We start from the raw sequence: 22,786 nt of genomic DNA on the forward strand, positions 1-22,786 counted from the left end.
GTGGTTGTGGTTTATAACTGCGCGAGGTCTACTGTTCACAGAGCTACTAGTACCTATCAATGTTATCATGAATTTCATCTACAATACATCATAAAAGAGAATTCTTATGGCGTTTGCTAAGTTTACACTTTGCCTAATTCAAGGGAAAAGCAGAAAATTGTTCTAAAGGTGCGTACAGATATACGCGCCGCTAACATGAGCCATTGACTTTTAATCAGCTGATTATAACTGTATTTTTACAGAAACGGTAAGATACAGATATAAAAAGCTTGGCATCAGCTGATTAAAAGTGAATTGATCATGTTCGCGGCGGGTAAATCTGTACGCACCTTAACGTGCCACGCAGCCTCACACGAGTCACCTTTGAGCATCACAAACCACCGAGAGAAAAAACCCAGTTTGGCGTTGTCCCTATTCTAACAGCTCTTGCTGCAGCAGTCATGATTGTGTGCACTGTACGACGGTACACTCTATAGTTCTTTGTGTCTATTCCATTACAGATTTTTCATGATTTCTTCGAAATTTTCAGAGGTTAGAATTTGTGAATAGGGGTAGGTAAACTTGCAACTTGCTGCAACAAGCATTAAACAAAAATGTCAGATCCAGAACTGGAAGAAATCCGAAGAAAACGATTAGCTGAGTTACAATCTAACTATGGCGTAAGTATGCAAAGCTTAAATATTTCTCTCACTTTCCAGTTTAAGTTATCAAGAATTAGGTTATCTCATTTATAATGATAGTAGCCTATAGAACTGGCATGTTGTCAATGATTTTTCTATCCTAATGTTTTGAAGCCTTTACTATTTATGTAATTCATATTCCAAGTAAAAGTCTTCAGATGATAACGATATACCTACTCTTTATCACTTCTTCAATTTGGATAATAATTGATCAAGAGAATCCAAATAACAGTGTAGGCGTAATTTATTGTTTTTTAACATGTAAAAAACATTCAAAAGTTTTTTTTTTAGATTTTGGGACTTCTGACTATTGAAGTGTGGTATTAGAGTTTTGCGACCGCATTAAAACACACCGCAATCCTACCATATCCCAGTGTGATATAGGGACACTAGTAGCCGTAATCGAGTAGATTAGATGCTGGCTTTATAATTCACAGACACGGGCTCAAATTCCAGCCAAAGCTAGGTATTTTTCTGTGGCCACTCTCCTGTTTCAGATGGACATGTTAGGCGTCGGTCCCGGCTGCCTAAAAAAACCGTCGTTAGGTCATATTATCAGAGGCTTTGAAAATGACCAGTTCCGACCTGAAAACTCTGTCACTAACAGACCTGAGCCAGCCTGGTTACTCGAAGAAATTATAAATTTAAAAACAATTTTGCATCACCTTACACTGGATAGCTACCTATTATTGCAATAAAGCCTGAAATTGTTTACTCTCAAATTGAACCTGACCCATAAGACAACCTCATGCTTTTTCTGGGGCAAATGTTATAAAGAGTCAATCATAAATAATGTCTTAAGCTATTGATTCTTCCTATCACAAACAGGTATGACTGAAAATACCTATCACCAGTGAGGAACTTGGTCAAGAAGAAACCCACATCACCATACTGGCACTCAGTCTATGCTCTCACATCTTTGAGATGAGCAGTGCTGCTGTAGCGAAATGAAAGCATCCAGAATATATTTAGAAAGTATCTTGTTTGCCAGTCGTTCCAGCCACCCATCGTGCTGTCATGCCATGAAGTTGTCTCGGCACTTCCAACGTTCTAACCTACGCAATGCAATCATTCATTGATTTCTGCCCTAGGTCAATAGGAGTTACACCAGTACCCAATACTCCATCATCAGACTTAGCAATATGCTAAATCATTTGTCTGGATAGACCTCTGCCCAAATCTCTGCTCCATTCAGCATTTCCGCTTGGACACTCAGCATAAAAACCATCTTACTTGGACGCAGGACCCCCAAATTTACTATTAATCTACAAATGTCTCTTTGCATATTATGTGACCACAATCCCCCAGACGGCACTTTACCTTTAGGTAGAAATGTCTAAAATGATTTGTTTATATACAGTTTTTATGGAATAATTAGAATGTCATATTTTTATTTTTATTTTTTTTTCATGTGACCAGAAAGTAGCCTAAGTCTTGTCTAAGGTCAGATCTAGGTACTCTGCTGTGAGTTAAGTGGCCATCCCTCTGTCCAATTTTTAATTGGTACCTGCGCGGAACCTTCTGTCTGGTTAGAATGAGATTTTCAAATTTTGACATGGTAATATTTACAAAATGAAAATTGAAATGATTAATCAGAGTTTTAACACTGTTTTGTTATCAGGGCGGCAGTCATGAAAATCAAAAAGCAATGGAGGAAAAGAAGAGGGAGACAGAAGATATGAAAAACTCCATTCTCTCACAAATCCTCGACCAACAAGCCAGAGCGAGACGTAAGCATTCTTTTATCATTATACTATGAAAATTCATGTAATACCGTTCACATTAAGTTTTCAAGATGAGTTTCAAAGATATGAGCAAGTTACGGTAAGATTTCTACTGTGATAAAAATCGCTTCTATTGAAAGTAAACTACTGGTCATAAAGTAAATTATCTTGAAAAATCAGATATCAATCTAAGAATAATACATAATTATCCTAGATCGTATTATCCTTAGAGTGAACTTTAAAAGTCTAGAATTTATGTAGTCTATGATTTACCAGTTTGTAGGCACAATTATGTCATCGTTTGTGCATGAACGTGGATGGAAATCAGTCTCCAGTTGAAGAAGAAAGTAACTAGTCCTCTTACCTTGATAGAATAGAACATTCAAATCAAATATAAGTCGAAAAAATACTCAACTTTCTATCTCAAATTCGAAAAATTCAGTCAGACTCTTCTTATAAAAATATACTCTGGTTTCGACTTGAATTGAGAGTAAAGAAATTGATCAACTCTAGGCTAATTAAATCATGTGAAGAAAATGTATTATACATCCCGTGCATTCTTAATAGTTGATATCATCTTTATAAATTCTAAAGCTTGAGTTCCAAAGTTACAGACATTATTTTAATATTTCAAAGAGAATCAGTCTCCTGCAACCAAATAAATCAATCCAGATTAGATTGTTTCCAATGTTGGATTGTTACCAGTAGCATTTGTATACAATATTTACTGCAGTATTAATAACTTAATTCATACCGTATTTCAGTGAATACATTGATGCTTGGAAAACCTGAGAAGGGACAAATGGTTGAGAATATGCTGCTACGGATGGCTCAGACCGGACAATTAAGAGGTCGCCTCGGTGAAAATGATCTCATCAAGTTATTAGAAAATGTGAATCAACAACTGCAACCCAAGACAACCACAGTAAAGGTATGAATTCATCCTTATCAGTTTTCTAAATAGGTAAATATATGAGACAGACGTTCCAATATTACTCCATATCAGTTTTCTAAATAGGTAAATATATGGGACAGACATCCCAATATTACTCCTCACTTACTTATTTAATTACTCCCAGGGCCACCTACTGTATGTCCAAGTCGACATTATGGCCAACACACCAACGTGAAGCCTCCAGGTGGATCTATCCTGAGCATCTCCTTCGGTAGCTTGAAGCCTCTCTATATCGGATTGAATTGTTGCCACTATCTCTGTTTGGGTCTTCTACGAGGTCTCCTTCCTCGGGGGGCTGGGCGCCAAAACTTTTTTAGTCTCGACTCTTCTCTTTCCAGTACATGCCCAGCCCAACCCATCAAATTCTTTTACATTTTATTTCATCCGCAATGTGTGGGCTACTTTAGAGATCCCTGATCTTTTCGTTATGTTTTCTCCTTAGTCGTATGTGGGCCCATACATCTATCTCATTATTAGTAGTTCTTTGAACACTAGACCTCGCGCTCATTAAGTTACATTGACCTGTTGTTATGTTTTCTAAAAAATTAATAAATAATTTATCAATTTAAAATGTCTAGAAAGAATCCTAAATAAACATAGAGCTTTCTGTCCTATTGTACCGTGACGTGTCGCCCGGAATGTGAGTGTGAGCGCTGTTATCAGGTCTGGCTGAACTGTCTACAACGTTGATGGAAAGATACATTTTCAAGATGTTCGATGTTTTTGAACGGGTAGTGTTATAGTCCACTAAACAGCTGATTTATGATGACTAATTCTATTGTCTGAATTTTACTCTAATATTGGCGTGTGAAGAAGGCTCCTTTTTCCTTTTATATTATCCTTGAAATGCAAAAATTCCAAAAACCTTGTATATACGTCGACGCGCAATTTAAAAAGGAACATACCTGTCAATTCTCAAAAATCTGCCTTAAATGTGCAACATAAACATTTAAACATTAAGATAAATGCCAAACCGTCGACTTGAATCTTAGACCTCACTTCGCTCGGTCAATTAAAACACAATTAAAAATTACCCTTTATTTATATAAAAGTACTCTCTATTTTAAGGCTCTTGAAGAGTCGAAACTAGTAGTGTTGCATTAAAATAAAGGATACTTGATAACTTTTTTATAGTATTTTAATAATTAGTAGCCCTAAAAAGAATAGTAAATATTTATTTATTCAATCATTTAACATATAATAACTTCCTGGAAAGTCTTGCGAACTTTTGAAACGGCTAGTGAAATATGTAGGTCCAAAATAGGTCTAGTTTCAGCCTGTCAGGTGAACGAAAATGATAATTTATGATGACTACCTCATTACTATCACAACACGGTAGAATTTGCTACTGTTTTTAATGCATTTACTAGGGCTGACAGTCGACCAACCCAGTAAGAAAGAGATGTTGCTGTTGGTCGTTTTTACACTTACTGACTGTCTAGTTGGTCTACATTTATCGGCCAACACTCATAATAATTGTCCTCTGATTGGCTGAGAATCAGCTTTTGGTATAATAATATAATAATATCGAGTGACCTGATCCTTTCACGTTGGTGTATTATTATTATTATAGCTTTTGGTGAGAATTAGTCAATTGGAGGACAATTATTGTGAGTGTTGGCCGACAATCAGTAAGTGTGAAATCTGTCTTTCTAAGGGGCCGCCACATTGTATTATTGTATCACGGGTGCACATGAAGATTTCCTGGTGGCTAAACCAGCATCAATAGCCTACTTAAATACCCTGGAAGCATGCCTCTAATTTCCAGGTCAAAAGTGACTAAGATATTTCCATTCGTTTTTTATATGAATTTTCTATTGTTTATTTTTTCCGAATTTTGTGATTATAAATGTGTTGTGTATGCTGCCATACGCTAAATAAATAAATTGTATTATTTAATACAATAATACAAAATTATACAATTATTGCATTACCGCCACATTATATATATATATATATATATATATATATATATATAATATATATATATATATAAAATTAAGCCTAGTACACACTAGTAGACCATGTTACTTGACAGCATTTCTTTGTCTTATTGATAAGACTGCTTCTATGATTGGCTCTTGTGGAATTAATCACGGTTATAATTTAACCGGTTTTTGTGCAACCGGCACTTGGTGCTCCAACTACAATGTGCAGGTTTTAAATTCTCATCATTCTATTCTTCGCTGACCACTTTAGAGGAAATTGCATTATGTGGAATTACTTGCTACTATATGTGCTTATAATGAATAAAGCGGAAACGTAAGCGCTGGCAGATTTGAGAAGTGTTAGCAGATGTGCTATGCTCCCAAAACATTACTAGATGAATTGAAACTGGAAGATGCTTCTGAAATTTCACATGACCGACTTTACTGATATTGGAATATCGTTAAATACTTTATCCTGTTTGAATATCAATTTGTTGTTGAATTATTTAAAAAAATATCTTGAAATCATGAACATGGCTTTGGAAAAATTTATTTCCAATTGAAGTTTAATTTTTTCTCTATATTATCACTTTGAATGCTGCTTTACTATAGTGAGGTCCACGTTATAATGGCAGTGTTTGATTAGCAATGGTATTGCTATCCATGTCTTTCATTCAACAAAGTGGATAGCGCTATCTCTTTCTCGCTTTGCTCTGTTGCCAGATCGTCTTTTAACAATGTAGAATTAATAATTAATTAACAAAATATCTCATCTTAATTATGTAAATTCATTTTGAAATTATTGAAAAATATAATCTATTGCTTAATAAAATATAATTTATTATTTTAAACGAGGATGAACAGTTAATATTACATTAATAAACCTGTATCATTTACCATCTAACCATTTACCATTTACCATCATCTACTAGACAGAGGTTCGGCAACGTTTTTCTCCTATCTTTCTCTACTGCCATTATAACGTGGACCTTACTATAGAATATACTGCAAAAACTGTAATGTTATATTGAATGAACTGTTTCAATCGATACATTGATTTAGAGACTTGGTATTGCGTTTAATCTTGACTGAAATGGCTGAAGACTAGTTGTATTCATACAATACTGCTTATTTATTGGATTGCCTATTGGAAGTATCTTGTCTTGCATTGGAACGTATTGTTTTACTGTATGGTTGCAACTTTTGTATTTTGATAAATCTTACTTGTGTTTTTCAGTTCGACCGGAGAAGAGCCGCCCTTGACGATTCGGATGATGAATTGTAGCATCAGCTGTTGGAAATCGGCAGACGGACTCATTCGAAGAAGTTGAACGCACGAAATGAATAACAAGTATCAACCGAGTTACCGTCTCAACAATCCACACCGTCAAATTAATCATATAAAACAATGCAACCTAAATAACTGGAATATTTTGCTCTATTGTACTCAAATATTATATGACATTCAATTTTCATTCAATAACTATATCTTTTTGTGTAGTTGAGAAGTTGATATTGATATTCATATTAAATAAAAATACTAAGAAATTGTCAAAAACCACAAATTGATTGATAGTTAGAAAGACCGGTTTCGGTTGTTACACCATTGTCAATCAATAAATCTGTGGTTTTTGATAATTTCTTAGTCTTTTTATTTAACAATAACTATATTTTTCAAATTTGAAGTCTTCTAATTATTTGAATCACTGTAACCATATCCTAGTTACTGCTCACAGTTTCTTTTATTTTACATTAAACGTATGCTTAATTTACTAATAAACTAATTTTTTTAAAAATTATTGTTGACTTATTTATTCTGAAATTGATCCTCTTCCATTATTTATAAGTCATACAGTATCATCTTCAAAATTAAAGTTTTGTTTGTGAGAAACTTTTGTACAATCTGTTCTCATAAGTTCTCATTATAGTTATAGATTCCAGTAATATTTGATAATACTGTACCTCCAACCTCATACACTCTACTTACATACTTTTAATGATGTTATATTGAAACACTTTTTCAAACTATAGGTCTATTGATATTAAAAATACATTACAAGAAAATGTTACAACTCAAAGAGGTTCACAGCTTAACGCCAAAACAACATTTACCTCAAAAGTTTGACACAAATAAGAATGATAATACAGTTTTATATTGAGCCAATTTAAATGTGTTTTGCGCCAAAAAAATCAATGATTCCTTTCAGGTAGATTTGATCTGAACTCGATAATTTTGTTCAAAAATATCAAGCATTCTGGAATTACATGTACCGACATTGATTTCTCGACTTATGAAAGAAGTATTTGAACCAAATTACCAGATACGGTGGTGGAAAATTTGAAGAAAGCAAGATGCACTTTACGCTATATGTGGTCAATCAACCATCGTATTGTTTTCTATAGAAACTCAAGTTCACTATTTATAATCACAGTATAGAGTGAAATATAATCTACTCGTATATAGTAAACCACCTATCGTTGGGCTTCATTCTTAATCCTCTTTACATATTTTTTTATAACTCTCCACCTCATTATCAGACTTGCAATGAGGCTAGGCCTAATAATAGCGTGTTTCTATTTATAGAGCTGTTATTAAGCACAGTTGTTCTAAAACATTGATAGTAGAGGTTCACTACATATAATTTGTTGGGGAGTGTTGTAAGAACTAAATAAATAATTTTATAATTCAATGAATTATTTTGCTGAATAATCTCGTTTTAATACTCAATCTTCACATCGTTTTTGCAATAGCTTCTCAATAACAGTTGATTCATACTAGCTTTAATCATCATCAAACAAGTAGAAATAAAACTTTGAATAAATTTACATAATTTACACATAATCGACGTCTCTCATTCCCTATCATACAGCTTTGTTTTTGCACATTTAACACTTATTATATCTACAGATTCCAGCATTTTAATTTTTTATGTAACACACAATTCAATCGTGTTCACTTGTAATAAATTATCACATTTTAGTAAAAACGAAGCTCAAAAAATAAAATGTACGTATAACTAATTGTATAATTTCACATTAAAAAACCAATGTCAGCACTAATGGGTTGTCAGCATAAGTTTTATATTTGTAGACAATGATCGTTTAGAAACACTTTCATATAATTTTTTTATTGAAGACGGTTTTTGTCTTTAGAAAACTGTCTTCCGTGTATAACTCTCTTTCACTCTGTGGCAAGCAACTTTTGAGGAATATTGCAATTATTCATCTTATCCCCTATTTCAAGCACACATTTTTACTGTTTCATTCACTCAACAAATAACAAAATAATGACACTTTCTGTTCTTGGTTTTTTCAAATAGTTCGTTTATCATAATGTTTATTCTCAAAAAGGACTCTTTTGGAATGTTTCACTGTGGTTATACAAATACGCAATATTATAAATGGGGCGGGCATGTTAGTCTTGCAGTTTGAAAATCACTGTCTCACTTGTTTGTCTAGAATCACAACCGAGTTTCGTTATTTGAAGGTTGATGTCTACGTTGAATGTTTTTCGATATGCTTCGCTTTCCTAGGGCATCAGAGTCCAAACAAACTGCATTGGGTGCAGGTCTGCATTTCTCGTTAGGAATAGTTTCTTCAAGACATTCCACTGATCGTAGCTAACTTTGAAATGTCTGAATACCTGTAAAATAAAAGATCGATCAACACGTTTCCAATGTGAAAGCAAAATGTAAAAATCATGTCATTATTTTCAGTGGGGTAGTATTTGGGAAAAATCTATACATCCATTGGTTGAATTATTCTCATTTAGTATAGTCTAATAATATGCAAGTAGATTGAAGGGTACCCAGTACCGTTTTTAAAATAGATGAGTTCACGTTATTAGAAGCTAGAAGGGATTTGGTTTATTGAGAATTTATGGTATTCAACTGCATTTATAGTCATCATTACCAGTATATTGAACTCTGACTGCTTCACTCTATAACCTAGGCCTATATCAAGGGATCAAGAAAAAATCTTTATATAAGGCTATTTTGTTAACGGGTCACATTTTACATCTCGTCTTACATACAATTACATTCAAGGGAATTGGAAATGAACAGGCCTACTTTATTAGAAAGAATAAATCTATGTTTGAATTTTATTGTGAAGAGCTATACTAACGCGGTCAAATAGTAGAGTGGACATTACAATACAAATTTTTCCAAGTCATAAATTAAGAAATGCAATATGTTGTCTTCTCCTATTTAAGTGGAAGATACAACATATTGACTTTCTCAATTCTACAAAACTGAAATTTCAATGCTCATGACATTGTCTGTCGTCATTTGTAGAAAACTTCTGAAACTCACGTTTTCTGTGAATAAAACCAGAGACAAATAAATAGGAATAAATAATAGAGTAATTAATATCTTTACTCTATGATAAAACTGAGTAGAAAAGTCAACATGTAGGTCTATTGTGCTTTTATTCTATCAGGCAGTAACAGTTGTATAACATTTACACTGGACACAATATGCTGTGGAATTTCGTCATATTAAGGTGAAATGCAAAATATAGGTACGGTATAGTCAGTTCCAAAACCACCGCCATGAAGCCTGTTTTTGTATTTTATTAGAAATTTATTTTTGATTGTGATTTGATTTTTTTGTTGTATATTGTATTGTTTAGATTTGAATAAAATTGATTGATTGATTGAACTCAGACCATCATCTTCGTTGGTCTTTTTTGAGTTGGACTGACTCAGTCCAACAGACTTATATGACATTCTGAAAGTTTAATGACATTGACTGACTTAGTCTAAATCAAAAAGGCCACTGAGCTTGAGTTTTCATTTCAGCTTACACTTCATTTCTACTCTTATACCGATTTCTCGCCAGCAAGACATGATACCACAGGACAGAAAACTCTCTGATTGGCCGATTGGGTTAGCGTATCGACAATCAGCCAATCAGAGAGCTTTCTTTCGGGAAGAAAATCGGTAAGTATAAAAATGGCACATGACACCATCGGAGAGAAAGCTCTCTGATTGGGTTAGCGTATCGGCTATCAGAGATCTTTTCCGCCAGTGAGAAAACGGCCAAAGAGTGATGATACTCGGCCTCTGCGCTCAGGTTCCTCGAACCTTGCAAGGACTTCCCGTTTTTAATATAGTTATGTATAATCCTATTTAATGGTATGTTTCTTTTTTCATTTTATATTGTATTTTACGTTTTTCTTTTATAACAATGTTTGTCATTGTAATAATGTTTTTGGCCAATTAGTATTTGATTTGATACTTGACCTGTGACTGCTATGAGGAGTGCAGGGGCGGGCGGTGCGCGGGGGCCGTGTGGAGCAGCAGCTTGGTCTCCTCGGTGGGCGAGTGGTCCATGGGGGGCGGCGGGGGGCAGATGTAGAGTGGGGGAGGCGGTGACGTGGAGGCGGTGGTGGGGGCCGGGAGCAGGTTTGGAGGCGGGATGCCGACAAACTTGAGCGGCGGCAGCTTGGAGGTGGCGGCTCTCAGCGAAGGCGGACTCTTTCCCGGCGAGTAGTCTGACCCGGACGCCGTGTCCGAGATTAGCTTCTCGGTTTCGGGGTCGTCGCTGTTCAGCCGCCCCCCTGCCGCCCCTCGGTGGTTGCCGCACTGGTGCTGGTGGCCTAAACCTCCGCCTCCACCTCCGCCACTCGACGACTCGTGCTTCTTGAGGATGGACTTGGAGCGGCGGTGCGTTTCGGGCGTCTGACACGTTCGGCTGTCTATCGAGTCCACAGACAGCGATGTCCTGCTCTCGCCGTTCTTACCTGATTACACCCAATCATAATAGCACATTATTCACGATACATTTCACATTGCCTGGTCTGATAAGACCTATGTCAAACACTAAATCATGATGAGCAAGAACATGACAACACATCATCAATGCTAATCAAATCAAATCAAATATTTGTTATTGTCATTAACAAATACATGTACCTATCGACAACGTCAATGTAACATAGAGCTAAGCTAAAAAATTACACATTAAAATTTGTGCACATGACAATATAAAATAATAAATTAGAAAACTATTACAGGCATTCTTAGTCAAACCTCAAAGTTTACATTTGTATTTTCAAAGAACTCCTCAATACTATAGAAAGGATTTTCAACCAGCCAAACATCCAATTTTCTTAAAAATACTTTTTGATTGTAAGAGTATTTACAAATGCTTTTAAATAGCTTATTATAAACTTTTTTGCAAATTACCATGTGACTCCTGAGTGGCATTTCAAATCTAAAACTCTTTTTTGCGTTATTTCGTGTATTATGTGAGTGGATGTCTTCATATAAGAGTAATGTAAGGCATTGTTTTCAAAGAGTATACAGCTAATTCAAAAATGTACACACTAATAATAAATTTTAAAAAATATATAGTTCCTTTGAGGGAACGTTTTACCTCGCCGGAACATATAATTCAAGCCGACGTCTTTCATAATCTAGCCGGGACCGACAAAAACGTGCCCATCCGATATCACGGGAGTGACTGTTTGGAAACTTTTGGTGATAAATGGGGTTCGAGCCCGGGATCTCTAGACTGCTATATGCAAGCACTCTATCCACTAGAGAGATCATGGATCACTCCTGTATAGTGGCCGTAGTCGAGTGGATTAGATACTGGCTTTATAATTCCGAGGCTCGGGTTCGAATCCCGGCCTGTGCAAGATATTTTTCTCGGGCCACTCCCGTGTTTGAGATGGTCACGCTAAGTCGTCGGTCCCTGCTACCTCAAAACATTCGTTAGGTCATGTCAGAGGCCCTGGAATTGATGCGAAGGTGCGACCTGAGAACTCTAACACCACAACTGAGCCAGCCAGGTCACTCGATATTATTACGACTTGCATCTGGTGACTGGACTATTGAGGGAATCCACAACATAATCAACTTCTCACTGTTCTCTCACCTGAACGACTCAAACTATTCTGTAGGCCGAATAGATGTTGGTTGATGATACGGGTGGCAGTGGCTAGTGATCGAGTTGGCATAAAAGACGGTCGTCTTCTTTTTATTGTCTCCAGACTTTCCTGTGATTGGCCAGTGGTGTCTCCACCAAATCTGGGCTGTAAACAAATCAAAATTAAATCATTAGTCATGGAACATGATAACCCTGTGGAATTATATAATTGTCATTATATTATAGTAATTATTTGTTCAAGTATGTAAGTATTCGATAACTATTGACGATCATTGGTATTAACCAGCTAAACTGTTATTTGCTAAGTCAATGCTGTAGTAGCACATTGCAAAAAATGTAACAGATTCAAACAGCAAATAACTCGACTTAGCTGGCTATCTCAAAGGCCGTGAATACCCTTAAGCCTGGTCCACACGCAACCAATTCTTCCTTTTTCATTTCTCTCAGTTGTGATCAACATGGAAGAGATACTGTTGTGGCCCCTTCATGTAATTTCTTTGGCGAAAGTAAGGAGAAAGAGGAATTTCTTTTTACCGCTATAGACTTTTACCCTTATATACTTACATTTGTATTGTGTAACAAATAAATGGAATGATGGGCGATCGACGCCTTCACCATATGTAACAAATAAAAGAATAAAGAGAAATGACCAGTCTAACGAAAAGATTATAAGTGTTTTGTTATGTGTTATTTCATCATCTATTTATGTTCTTCACATTAAAGTGATTTATTCAAATAATCAATTCGTTAGTAGGCCTACTGATCGATTGTATTCTTCTTAGTGGTTAGTGCCTCTACTCGATGTTTGGTAAAGCACACTACCAAAAATTATAGGATCTTTAAATTTGTGGATAATTGAATGAATTAATCCCCAGATTCCTCCAAATCGTATGGGTTTCTATCAATTCATTCAATTACCTCACAGGAACAGGAACGCCTCCACCAGTGTCTTTTTTTATATAAAGAAAAAACACAAAAACTTGGAAATTTTGATAATAAAAATTTTGACTCACACAAGGTGTTTGAATTTTTGAAATAGGATGAAAATAGAAGAAGTAAGAATTGGAAAAGTAATTTAGTTTTTATTGACACAAAGTTCTTATCAATTTTGAACAATATTTAAAAAGATACAAAAGGTTGAAAATCGGTAATACGGATGATTAAACAAAACAAATCTTATTTTAAACAATTACGCCCTGTCTTATGAAACCGTTGGCTTATATTTAATTATCAGTTTAAGATGAAAATGAATTTGTTTAAATTATACTATATTTTATAACATTTAAAATAATTGAAAGTACTGTATTTTATTAAAAAAAATTATAATTAAATTATTTTTGAGACACGGTTCTGTCACTATCGTGACAATTGGCATTGTTGAATCTGGACACGTTTCAAAGCAGTGTGCCACATCTACCGAATATTATCTTAGTTGGTAGGTACTGTACTTATATCCTACAGTCTAAATTTTATGAATACTAGCGATTATCTTTTTACTCAAGATGTTTATTCTCAGTGTTGAAGATGGACATAACGTCCGAAAGCGCTCCACATTATGCTAATAGCTGCTATTATTCTTCTTCGCACACAGACACTATAGCCCATGTGAAGAATATTCTTTCTTGGTATTTTTCTTACTATTATTCAAATATGTTTATATCATTGAAGCATTTTTTGTATAAATTGAATTTGAATTCATAAAATTTAGACTACTATGTCATAGTATTGGAAAAGTGTTTATTACTTACTTGTTGGAAGCGCGTTTTGCGATGCTTTGGCAGCGGCGTGTCCGCGTTGAGACTGCCGCGGCTGGCGGAAAGCGGCGCGGCGCCGTGGTGAGATCCACTACCGCCTCCGCCACTGCCGCCTCCACCGCAGCCGCCTCCGCCGCCTCCGAAGCCCTTGTACTCGTCGCCGTCGGGTGACGCCCCCAGGCTGCGCAGTGCTAGCGCCGTGTCTCCGGAGGCAGACTTCTTCACCATGGAGCGTCGGCCCTGGCTCTCCATCGGGTTCACGTACAGGTTGGAACCGTCTGCGTCCAGTTCACCCTCTCCGTCTGCGTCGACGTCGTCCGCTGTCAGGTCACCCTGAACACAAATGGATGATGATTAAATTAATGAACTAATCAATTAATCAATGAATTCATTTGCCAAAAACAAAATACAAAGAAGTTTAACAATAATTATGAATACAATTAGAAATTGATCATCTGATTCTGATATTGAGTGATCCCTAGACAGTCAGTATGATCATAAACAAAAGATAGCATAAGAGGATAGATATCAAATCAAAATCAAAATCATTTATTTGCCATACAATAAATACATATTCAAAACAAATAAAAGAAAATACATAATTTTAAAATCAAAAGTATAAAATAATAAAATCAAAAGTAAGCATAATAATACCAAAATCATAATATATACTTTTCAAGTGTAATTTGGCATCACCAGAAAAATGAATCAAAGCTTGCCCGCTGGTGAGAGTTGCAATCAGTTAGTTATGCTTGGATAAATTTGTTACATTGTTTGTTTCCTGGTTTTATACAATAAATGTTATATGTTATGGTATTCCATGGTATAGTTAGTTTATGTTTCAAATTTCACTGTTAACTCAAGCCGATTACTGTCCACTACTATCTATTATTATTACTGTTTTGCTGGGTGAGAGTGTAAAGGTGCGTACAGATATACGCGCCGCGAACATGAGCAATTCACTTTTAATCAGCTGACTATATCTGTATTTTTACAGAAACAGTATAAGATATAGATATAAAAAGCTTGGTATCAGCTGATTAAAAGTGAATTGCTCATGTTCGCGGCGCGTACATCTGTACGCACCTTAAGAACGGCACAGTATGAGAGACTAGCAGCGCCACATAGCTTTACGAAACAGAACTACTGGGACTATCATCTGCTAGGATTACCGTGGACTACTGTCTACAGTAGTAGAAAAACATCGTTCGCAACGATTTGTGAAATATAAGAATAGAATTCCATCACGAACTGCGATCATTAATACACTTGACATATTTTTATAAATTAACCACTGGCAGTATATTTTACTGAGCTTTTATGCTTAAAAGTTACCCACTTTGGCAAAGAGATCTGGGTTGCCATCTAAAGGTTACAACCTGGAGACACATACAAATAACAACGATCTATAACAACCTGAAGGTGGCCAATCAACTTGCCAATTGAAGGTAACAAATCACTTTGCCAATTTGTGTAAAATTGCAACTTTCTCAAATTTCCAATTCAATGTCAGAATTGGATGTAAAATATCATCCCCGATATCCTAGTAGTGCTAGAAAAGTTTCAGGGATGAATGATCAAAAGGAAATTTAACTTTTATAATAAAATTGGAAATATCGCGAAAATTTGTTTTTCTTTTGAAAATCACTTCTCTCAGAATCATGGGGCGTCGTAATGCGTAATAAATTCAAATCAAATTAACAGGGAGAATGTCTCCTTTATATTGGTGTCTGGATAATTTTTATCCAACCTATAGTTATTTTTTAATTAATGATTATATTCATCAATGTCGAGACATTTCGAGCTGAAAACATGAAATTTTCGACATGCTGGAAACCTTTTTGTTTCAAAAGATGAGTAGGTGGTGAAAGCGAGAAAGTTTCTCAGAAATAATTGAAATTATTTTTCAAATCTGTCAAACGTACTCGGAAGAACGTATTTTGGCCTCTCAGGAGTTTCAAAGTCAAGGATAGCGGCTGAATGGTGTGCCACCATAGGCTATCAATAGCTGGGATCAACAAAAACAAAATACAGAACGATTGAAAAAATCAGCAATTATTGCAAGCCACATGATTATAAAATAGTGAAAATGACAACCTCGCCTCGAATAATCCAAGCAGTGTTTCATTACAGCCTTTCTAGAGTCAATCAGCTGCTTACGTTTGAAATAATTCAATCAAATATCTCGTAAATTTCCAGCTTTTAGGATACAATTTGGTACACAATGCATACCATGCAGCCGCTCTCCGAACTTAAAAATTCCTTGGAGACCAAAATACGATCTTCCGACTACTTTTGACAATTTAAAAAATAATTTCAATTATTTCTGAGAAAATTTGTCGCTTTCACCACTCACTAATCTTTTGAAACAAAAAAGTTTCCAGCATGTCGAAAATTTCATGTTTTCTGCTTGAAATGTCTCGACATTGACAAACATTATCATTAATTAAAAAATAACTATAGGTCGGATGAAAATTATCCAGACACCAATAGAAAGGAGACATTCTCCCCGTTGATTTGATATAAAATTATTACGCATTACGACGCCACATGATTCTGAGAGAAGTGATATTCAAAAGAAAAGCAATTTTTCGCGATGTTTTCAATTTTTTCATAAAAGTTAAATTCCCTTTTGATCCTTCAACCCTGAAACTTTGCTAGCACTACTAGGATATCGGGGATGATATTCTACATCCAATTCTGACGTTGAATTGGAAATTTGAGAAAGTTGCAATTTTACACGAATTGGCAACTCTGTCATTTCTTGGGATGTAGGGCCAAGTCTCAACTTATTTTACACAAACTATAGATAGGTATGTGGTCTACCTGCGAGTTGAAGGGCTGAGTGTTGCAGCTGGCATATGTGTCTGAACTGTCTACACTGCCAACGTCCATGGGTCCCCCCACCCTTCCCCCATCCTCCAGCGCCCCCCTCGAAGTGCGCAGCATCTTCATCTCCAAGCAGATCGGGTTTCGGAAGTCACTTGTCGCCAACGGCATCAGGTCTTCCGCGTCTATGAACTCTTTAAAGCCCTGCAATTGTACCAAAATCATTACTCTTATTCCCAATTATCCATAAATTGTTGTCATCGACGGTGGAGAAATTGATAGAGAGAGATAAAGAATGGTGAGGCTGGATGCTATAAAAAGGTCCACGTTATAATAAAGTGAAAGTGATATAACCTACTTTTGAACTGTTGTATAAAATGGCATTGGAACAGTTTTGGGCTTTAGCCAGTGGTAGATAATTTTCTAGAAGTGTGTCCTTCTGAATGATTGGATAAAAAGGTATATATTTGAAATGACAGTAGAGAAAGATAGGAGAACAGCTTTGCCGATTCTCTGACTTGCTACTGTCTTCTACAGAGGATGGCTGATACCGGTATGTCTGATGTAATATTAACTAATAATTCTTGTTTAAAATAATCAATATTATATTTCATTCGACAAGAGTTTTGGCTAAAGTGTACGTCCAGTGCCAAAATTCCTGTCATCAAATTTTTGGTTGGGTTCGGTTTAGTATGTTATTTTGAGCACAAAATCACAAAAATTAAACGGCGGTCACTATTGTTTTTAAAATAAACTAAGTTCAAAGTAGCACAATTTTACATGCATTTGACCTATAAGTAGCTAAGGTTAGGAAAAGCTTAGGTTAGGTAAAGTTTTAGGTTAGAAAAAGCTTCAGGTTAGGAAAAGCTTTAGGTTAGGAAAGCTTAGGTTAGGAAAAGCTTTGGGTTAGTAAAACTTAGATTAGGAATATCATAATTTGATGATTTCGATAATCAAAATGGCTGCTACTTATAGGTTAAATGCATGTAAAATTGTACTACTTTGAACTTAGTTTACTTTGAAAACAATAGTGACCGCCGTTTAATTTTTGTGATTTTTTGCTCAAAATAACATACTAAATCGATCCCAACCAAAAATTTGATGACAGGTATATTGGCACTGGACGTACACTTACACCTATGGTTTTTTCAATACTATATTAATAAAGAATTTTTATTATTGCTGAGATTGAATATTTTGTTAATTAATAGAACGAGCGTTAGCAAGTTCTCACTTTTGACTCACTAGATGCCAAAGTCGTTGTCCACCTGTTTGTATGTTCTACAATAGCTTTAGAAAGAATTATCAATCAGCTTCAAATTTTGAACACGTATTCTTCGAACCTTTTTACAGGTCAAGTTCGTTGGGCAAAGAAAATTGACTCACTCCTTCCTTTTTTAGTATAATTAAAAGATGCAGGTTTCAAAGGTTTCAACCCAGGGGATCATTACGGTAGTTATATTTCTAAATTGTTAAACAACGATTCGGCAACGTCGCGGAGCGAGGAAAGAATAGTGCCGTCTGCTTTGTCGAATGATAGACAAGGATAGCAACACCAATGAAAATCAAATGCTGTCATTATGACGTGGACCTCATAGATGCTGAGTTGGCTTGATGTAGAAGTATTTAATGTAAAATAATAATAAGATCGTGAACTATAATAATGTTTTATTGAAGAGCAAACATTACAATATACTCATCAATATCGTATCGAGATTATATCGTTCTCTGAATTAAGTACTGAAAATAGTAGTCTATTACATTACCTAATTTACTTTTTAAACAAATAGATTTTAAATAATAATAATAATATCAAATCTTTTGTAGTCTAAACATTATGTTTCCACGTATCTTTCTATGTATTACGTGGAAACACAGTGTCCCAGACTACAAAAAAGTTATTATAAAGTGTTTTGTCATGGAAAACAACATCAATAACATAGAATTCGTTGATACTTACCTAATCATTAATCGCCTAGAAAACTTAAACCTACAGTAGGTACGGTAGTCTACTTCAGTGGTACTTGTGATACATCATAGAATAGACAAGAAAATACATTTTCAAGAATAAATAAAGACGTACTTTTTCCTCAATATTCAGTCGAAACAGGATATGATATTATATCATATATGATTTTGATTCATTTAAAAGATGTAAATTATGTAAAAAGTGTAGATCTGTAGATGATGTGCTACCAGAACCAGAATGGAGCATAGTAGCCTATTGTTAATAATTTTGCTGTGCGAGGTACTGTTACTATCTCTAACACGGCGATTGGTAGGCAACCCGGCGAACAGTGTGCTAAACTCCAATCAGATCCTGCAAAGAATCCGAATCATATTCCATCTTATCTAGATGGAATCTATTTTTATTTCCTATTTATACAGATGAATAATTTAGTTATTATTTATTATATTTGAATATCACCATAAAAATATAGATAAGGTTTAGTAAGGAAGCATCATTGTCGATAACTGCTACTGATAGCAGACAAATGATTAAGAATGATGATCCCAATCAGTAGGGTTACTTTAGGTATTTCGTGGGCAAGTTCGTGAAGATGGAAACAGACCCAAATATTCTGATTCTATGGTGGATAGTCAAGAGATGATCCCAATAGCTGGGTCAAATCACTACCTCCGTAAACAAAGCCATAGTGCATTCTGGTGACGTCAGCACAGATAGGGATCCTACCAATACAAATTGATCTTACACCAATACAAATTTGTTTATTTCAGCTGATCTATATCAGCTAGTGTTTATTGGTGTAGGAGCCCTACCTGTGCTGACGTTACCATCAAACATCTGTCATGCACTTATGTCTACGGAGGTAGTGGTCAAATGCGTTTCTATTAGACTACATTCTATTCTACTTGAAACTCACTTTTGTATCTTCAACATTCCATACAAAAGAAGGATGACCGCTTAAGCCAACTCCTCTGAATATGATACATAATTTATAAAAGCGGTTCCCGGTGGTTTGGAACCCACCTAAAACTGTAGGTTCATTCATCTCTCGTTATCATCCACCTCTTTACCCACGCACAAGCCTAGATCTCATGTGAGCATCACCCTCAGCAAAAAAATCAATAGATCTTGTATACTTCAACAATAGAACATGGTTTGATTTCATTCTGTTCATTCATGAAATGCCATGAAAATGGAAAAATATGAATACAATGAAACATGGTTTGATTCCATTCTGTTCATTCATGAAATGCCATGAAAATGGAAAATATGAAATTCAATTTGAATAGATTTGTTAAAAGAAAACATTGCTTTAGAAATAAATAATAAATCGTTATATGGAAATGATTCATTCTTATTTATTATCATTGAACGACTCAAGCTATTTGTCTCATTCCCATTCTCATAATTTTAATTTTCTTATTTCTAAACTTGATAGAATTAACTTAATCATCTTATTACTCTCTCGGGCCACTCCCGTGTTTCGGATGGACACGTTATACCGTCAGTCCCGGTTACCTAAAAAGCAGCCGCTAGGTCATGTCAGAAGCCCTGAAATTGATCAGTTGCGACTTGAAAACTCTGACACCAGACCTGAGCCAGCCAGGTCACTAGGTATTATTATTACTCTCAGTCTATTACTTTATCCTCCTATTTTTCTTCATTTTGCTGAGGGTGATGCCTAGGTGAGCTCTAGACTTGTGCGTGTATAATGATTATGAAAGATGAGTGGACTTACAGCTCAAGATAAATTTCTCTCAAGAATTATGTAATTATTTGAATTAACTATTTTGTCCCATCTGTATAGTTTTCCTCAATTTTGTTTTTCAATTTTCTGGTGACTCACATCAGGATCATGTGGATCGGGAGAAATAAATCTTGTAGGCTCATCCTCTAGATTCTATGATGCCGATCATTTATATATCTACTACTCTTATCATACTTTATTGATTCATACAATAAGTACATAATTGAAATGATAGGGAGAGGAAAAATAAGGTAACCTTGTGCCACTCCTCTCCCGAATAGTCCAAAATAGGTTGTTGTTGTTGTTCACTTGAAAAAATAATGAATGTTCAAGTCAACTAGTAGGGTTGATTCACAATGAAGAAACCCAACCTTAATATTTTCAAATACCTTCTAAAGAATCAAGATTTTTCCCTACCTACTAATTCGCTTAAATTGTCCTTGAAAAAGGATTGGTAGGGTGAAATGCATGAATTAGTATAATTATAGTTTGTAAGTCAATACTACTACTCTCGTACTACTCTCGTACTCTCGCTATATACTACTCTCGCTTTGAGAGTGGTTCCATTTATTATCCATACAGAACCTGATGAAAATACTTATAAAGGAAGATGATATTAATAAATGTTACAATAGGTACAATGTAAAATTATGTAAACGAATACTTTAAAGCAGTTTACTGTAGATTCATTACACTAGCAACAAGCAGAGAATTTCATATCATGCTAACTAGCCTAGATAATTTGGAAATCGTAATAGAGTGTCTTATCCTACTTACCATGTGCAAAATCTGATTGACTTGAAATAGGGTATTTTGTTTCGAAGGAGTCGAGGGTCCAAGTTGAGAAGAAGTGGTAGGTAGACTGCTAATATTCAAGATTTATCCATTCAATAAGGATATCGGAAATGTAGATTCCCATTTTCAACAACCATACCACACAATATACATTTATGAATTATGTTAGTTTGATTCGCCATCATAATGTCTTTTTTACTTTAGGGCTACTTTTGAATATGAATAAAAATATGAATCTGAGTGCCCATTCAAAATTAAATAGTTACGACATGTTTCGGCTATAATTATTTATATGTTGTGACTAAATAATTTCAATAAGGGTAAGCCTACTCAGATTTATATTTTTATTTACACACAATATACACTATGCCTACAGATGGGTGGATAGAGCAGGATTATATATTAAAAAAACCAGGAATAGAAGCTGATGTATAAAACCTATTATTGGAATAATATTCTGATTCACGAGAAAAATAAATATTGAATATGTATGGTTTTTAAAGAGAGAAAATTTTAAAGCTTTATTTTGCAATTACATGTTATTTCATCAAAATTGAGTGATTTACCTACTACAGTTGAGGGGAGTTCCATACTACTGGATACCTATTAGGTGATACAACAATATGAAGCAGATAACAAAAGTTATTTTCTACATGTAAAATAAAGTAGAGTATGGTAATCGAATGATCGAGATGGCGTTTCGATAAGTGTGTTTCCTCTTTAGACTTTTTTAGAACCCAAATGAAGGCTTCAATAAATTCAAATATATTCAGTGACGGTAGATTATGAATGCTACTTGATCGACATTCATTGTCAAAATAAAAAAATCTCTAATCGTCTTTTTTGTTAGGGCTATTCTTGAATAGGTATAAAAATAAAAATCCAAGTACCCAATGAGTAAAAAATTTACAAAAGGGTACTTGGAATTTAATTTCTATTTCTAAAAATCTCTAATTATGATTGACTCTGAAATTTATTTATGAGTATGTGAACGTGAGTTATTTGAAATGAAATTCAATGTAAATAGTATATAATAAAATTGTTACGGTATGGTATCTACTCAAGTTTTTTAACAAGAACACTCCCGTGTTATCGGATGGGCACGTTAAACTGTCGGTCCCGGCTGAAGTATGACAGTCGTAAGGCCCATTGACGGCTTAAATTATATATTCAGGCGGTGGGACCTTCCCGCAAGGGACTCCGCACCAACAAAAGCCATACGAGTTTACTTTTTTCACCTACTTGTGCATTCGTGCTTCCGAAAATACTTAAACATTCGTTAGGTATGCTGTGTAGGTACTCTAAAAGTTCACATACATTCAGAGTGTCAAATATTTCTTAGAAAAGGTCTCAATAGTTCACTATCCAAATAGCACTCTATATTTAGCAATTAAATAAAATATTTAATAAAAAATATTAAGATAATATAAAAAAAATATTTGAGAAAATCAGGCTATCGTTTATACTTGTAATACTTATGAACTTTGAAAAAAATCAATATGGATTTAT

General features: G+C 34.9%; 2 protein-coding genes across 22 annotated transcripts in view; one reads left to right on the top strand and one right to left on the bottom strand.

Moving 5' to 3' along the window:
- Nucleotides 1–401: 401 nt before the first annotated feature.
- Nucleotides 402–7,077, top strand: LOC111056278 (programmed cell death protein 5). Its single transcript, XM_022343625.2, has 4 exons — nucleotides 402–659; nucleotides 2,302–2,410; nucleotides 3,169–3,335; nucleotides 6,525–7,077. The coding sequence occupies exons 1-4, from the start codon at nucleotides 594–596 to the stop codon at nucleotides 6,570–6,572; spliced, it is 390 nt and encodes a 129-aa protein (XP_022199317.1). The 5' UTR covers nucleotides 402–593; the 3' UTR covers nucleotides 6,573–7,077.
- A 903-nt stretch (nucleotides 7,078–7,980) lies between these two features.
- Nucleotides 7,981–22,786, bottom strand: part of LOC111056280 (potassium voltage-gated channel protein Shab) — a 127,648-nt gene continuing 112,842 nt past the window's right edge. For all 21 annotated transcript variants that reach the window (XM_039428785.1, XM_039428789.1, XM_039428783.1 and 18 more), the window contains 5 exons: nucleotides 16,764–16,970; nucleotides 13,932–14,270; nucleotides 12,172–12,328; nucleotides 10,533–11,032; nucleotides 7,981–8,930 (listed from right to left, as the gene is read on the bottom strand). In XM_039428785.1, coding sequence (XP_039284719.1) covers nucleotides 10,542–11,032; nucleotides 12,172–12,328; nucleotides 13,932–14,270; nucleotides 16,764–16,970 — 1,194 coding nt within the window. In that variant the 3' untranslated portion in view covers nucleotides 7,981–8,930; nucleotides 10,533–10,541. The remainder of the gene's footprint in view (nucleotides 8,931–10,532; nucleotides 11,033–12,171; nucleotides 12,329–13,931; nucleotides 14,271–16,763; nucleotides 16,971–22,786) is intronic.

Source organism: Nilaparvata lugens, chromosome 5 (assembly GCF_014356525.2).
Source record: "Nilaparvata lugens isolate BPH chromosome 5, ASM1435652v1, whole genome shotgun sequence".
In the NCBI taxonomy this organism is placed as follows: domain Eukaryota; kingdom Metazoa; phylum Arthropoda; class Insecta; order Hemiptera; family Delphacidae; genus Nilaparvata; species Nilaparvata lugens.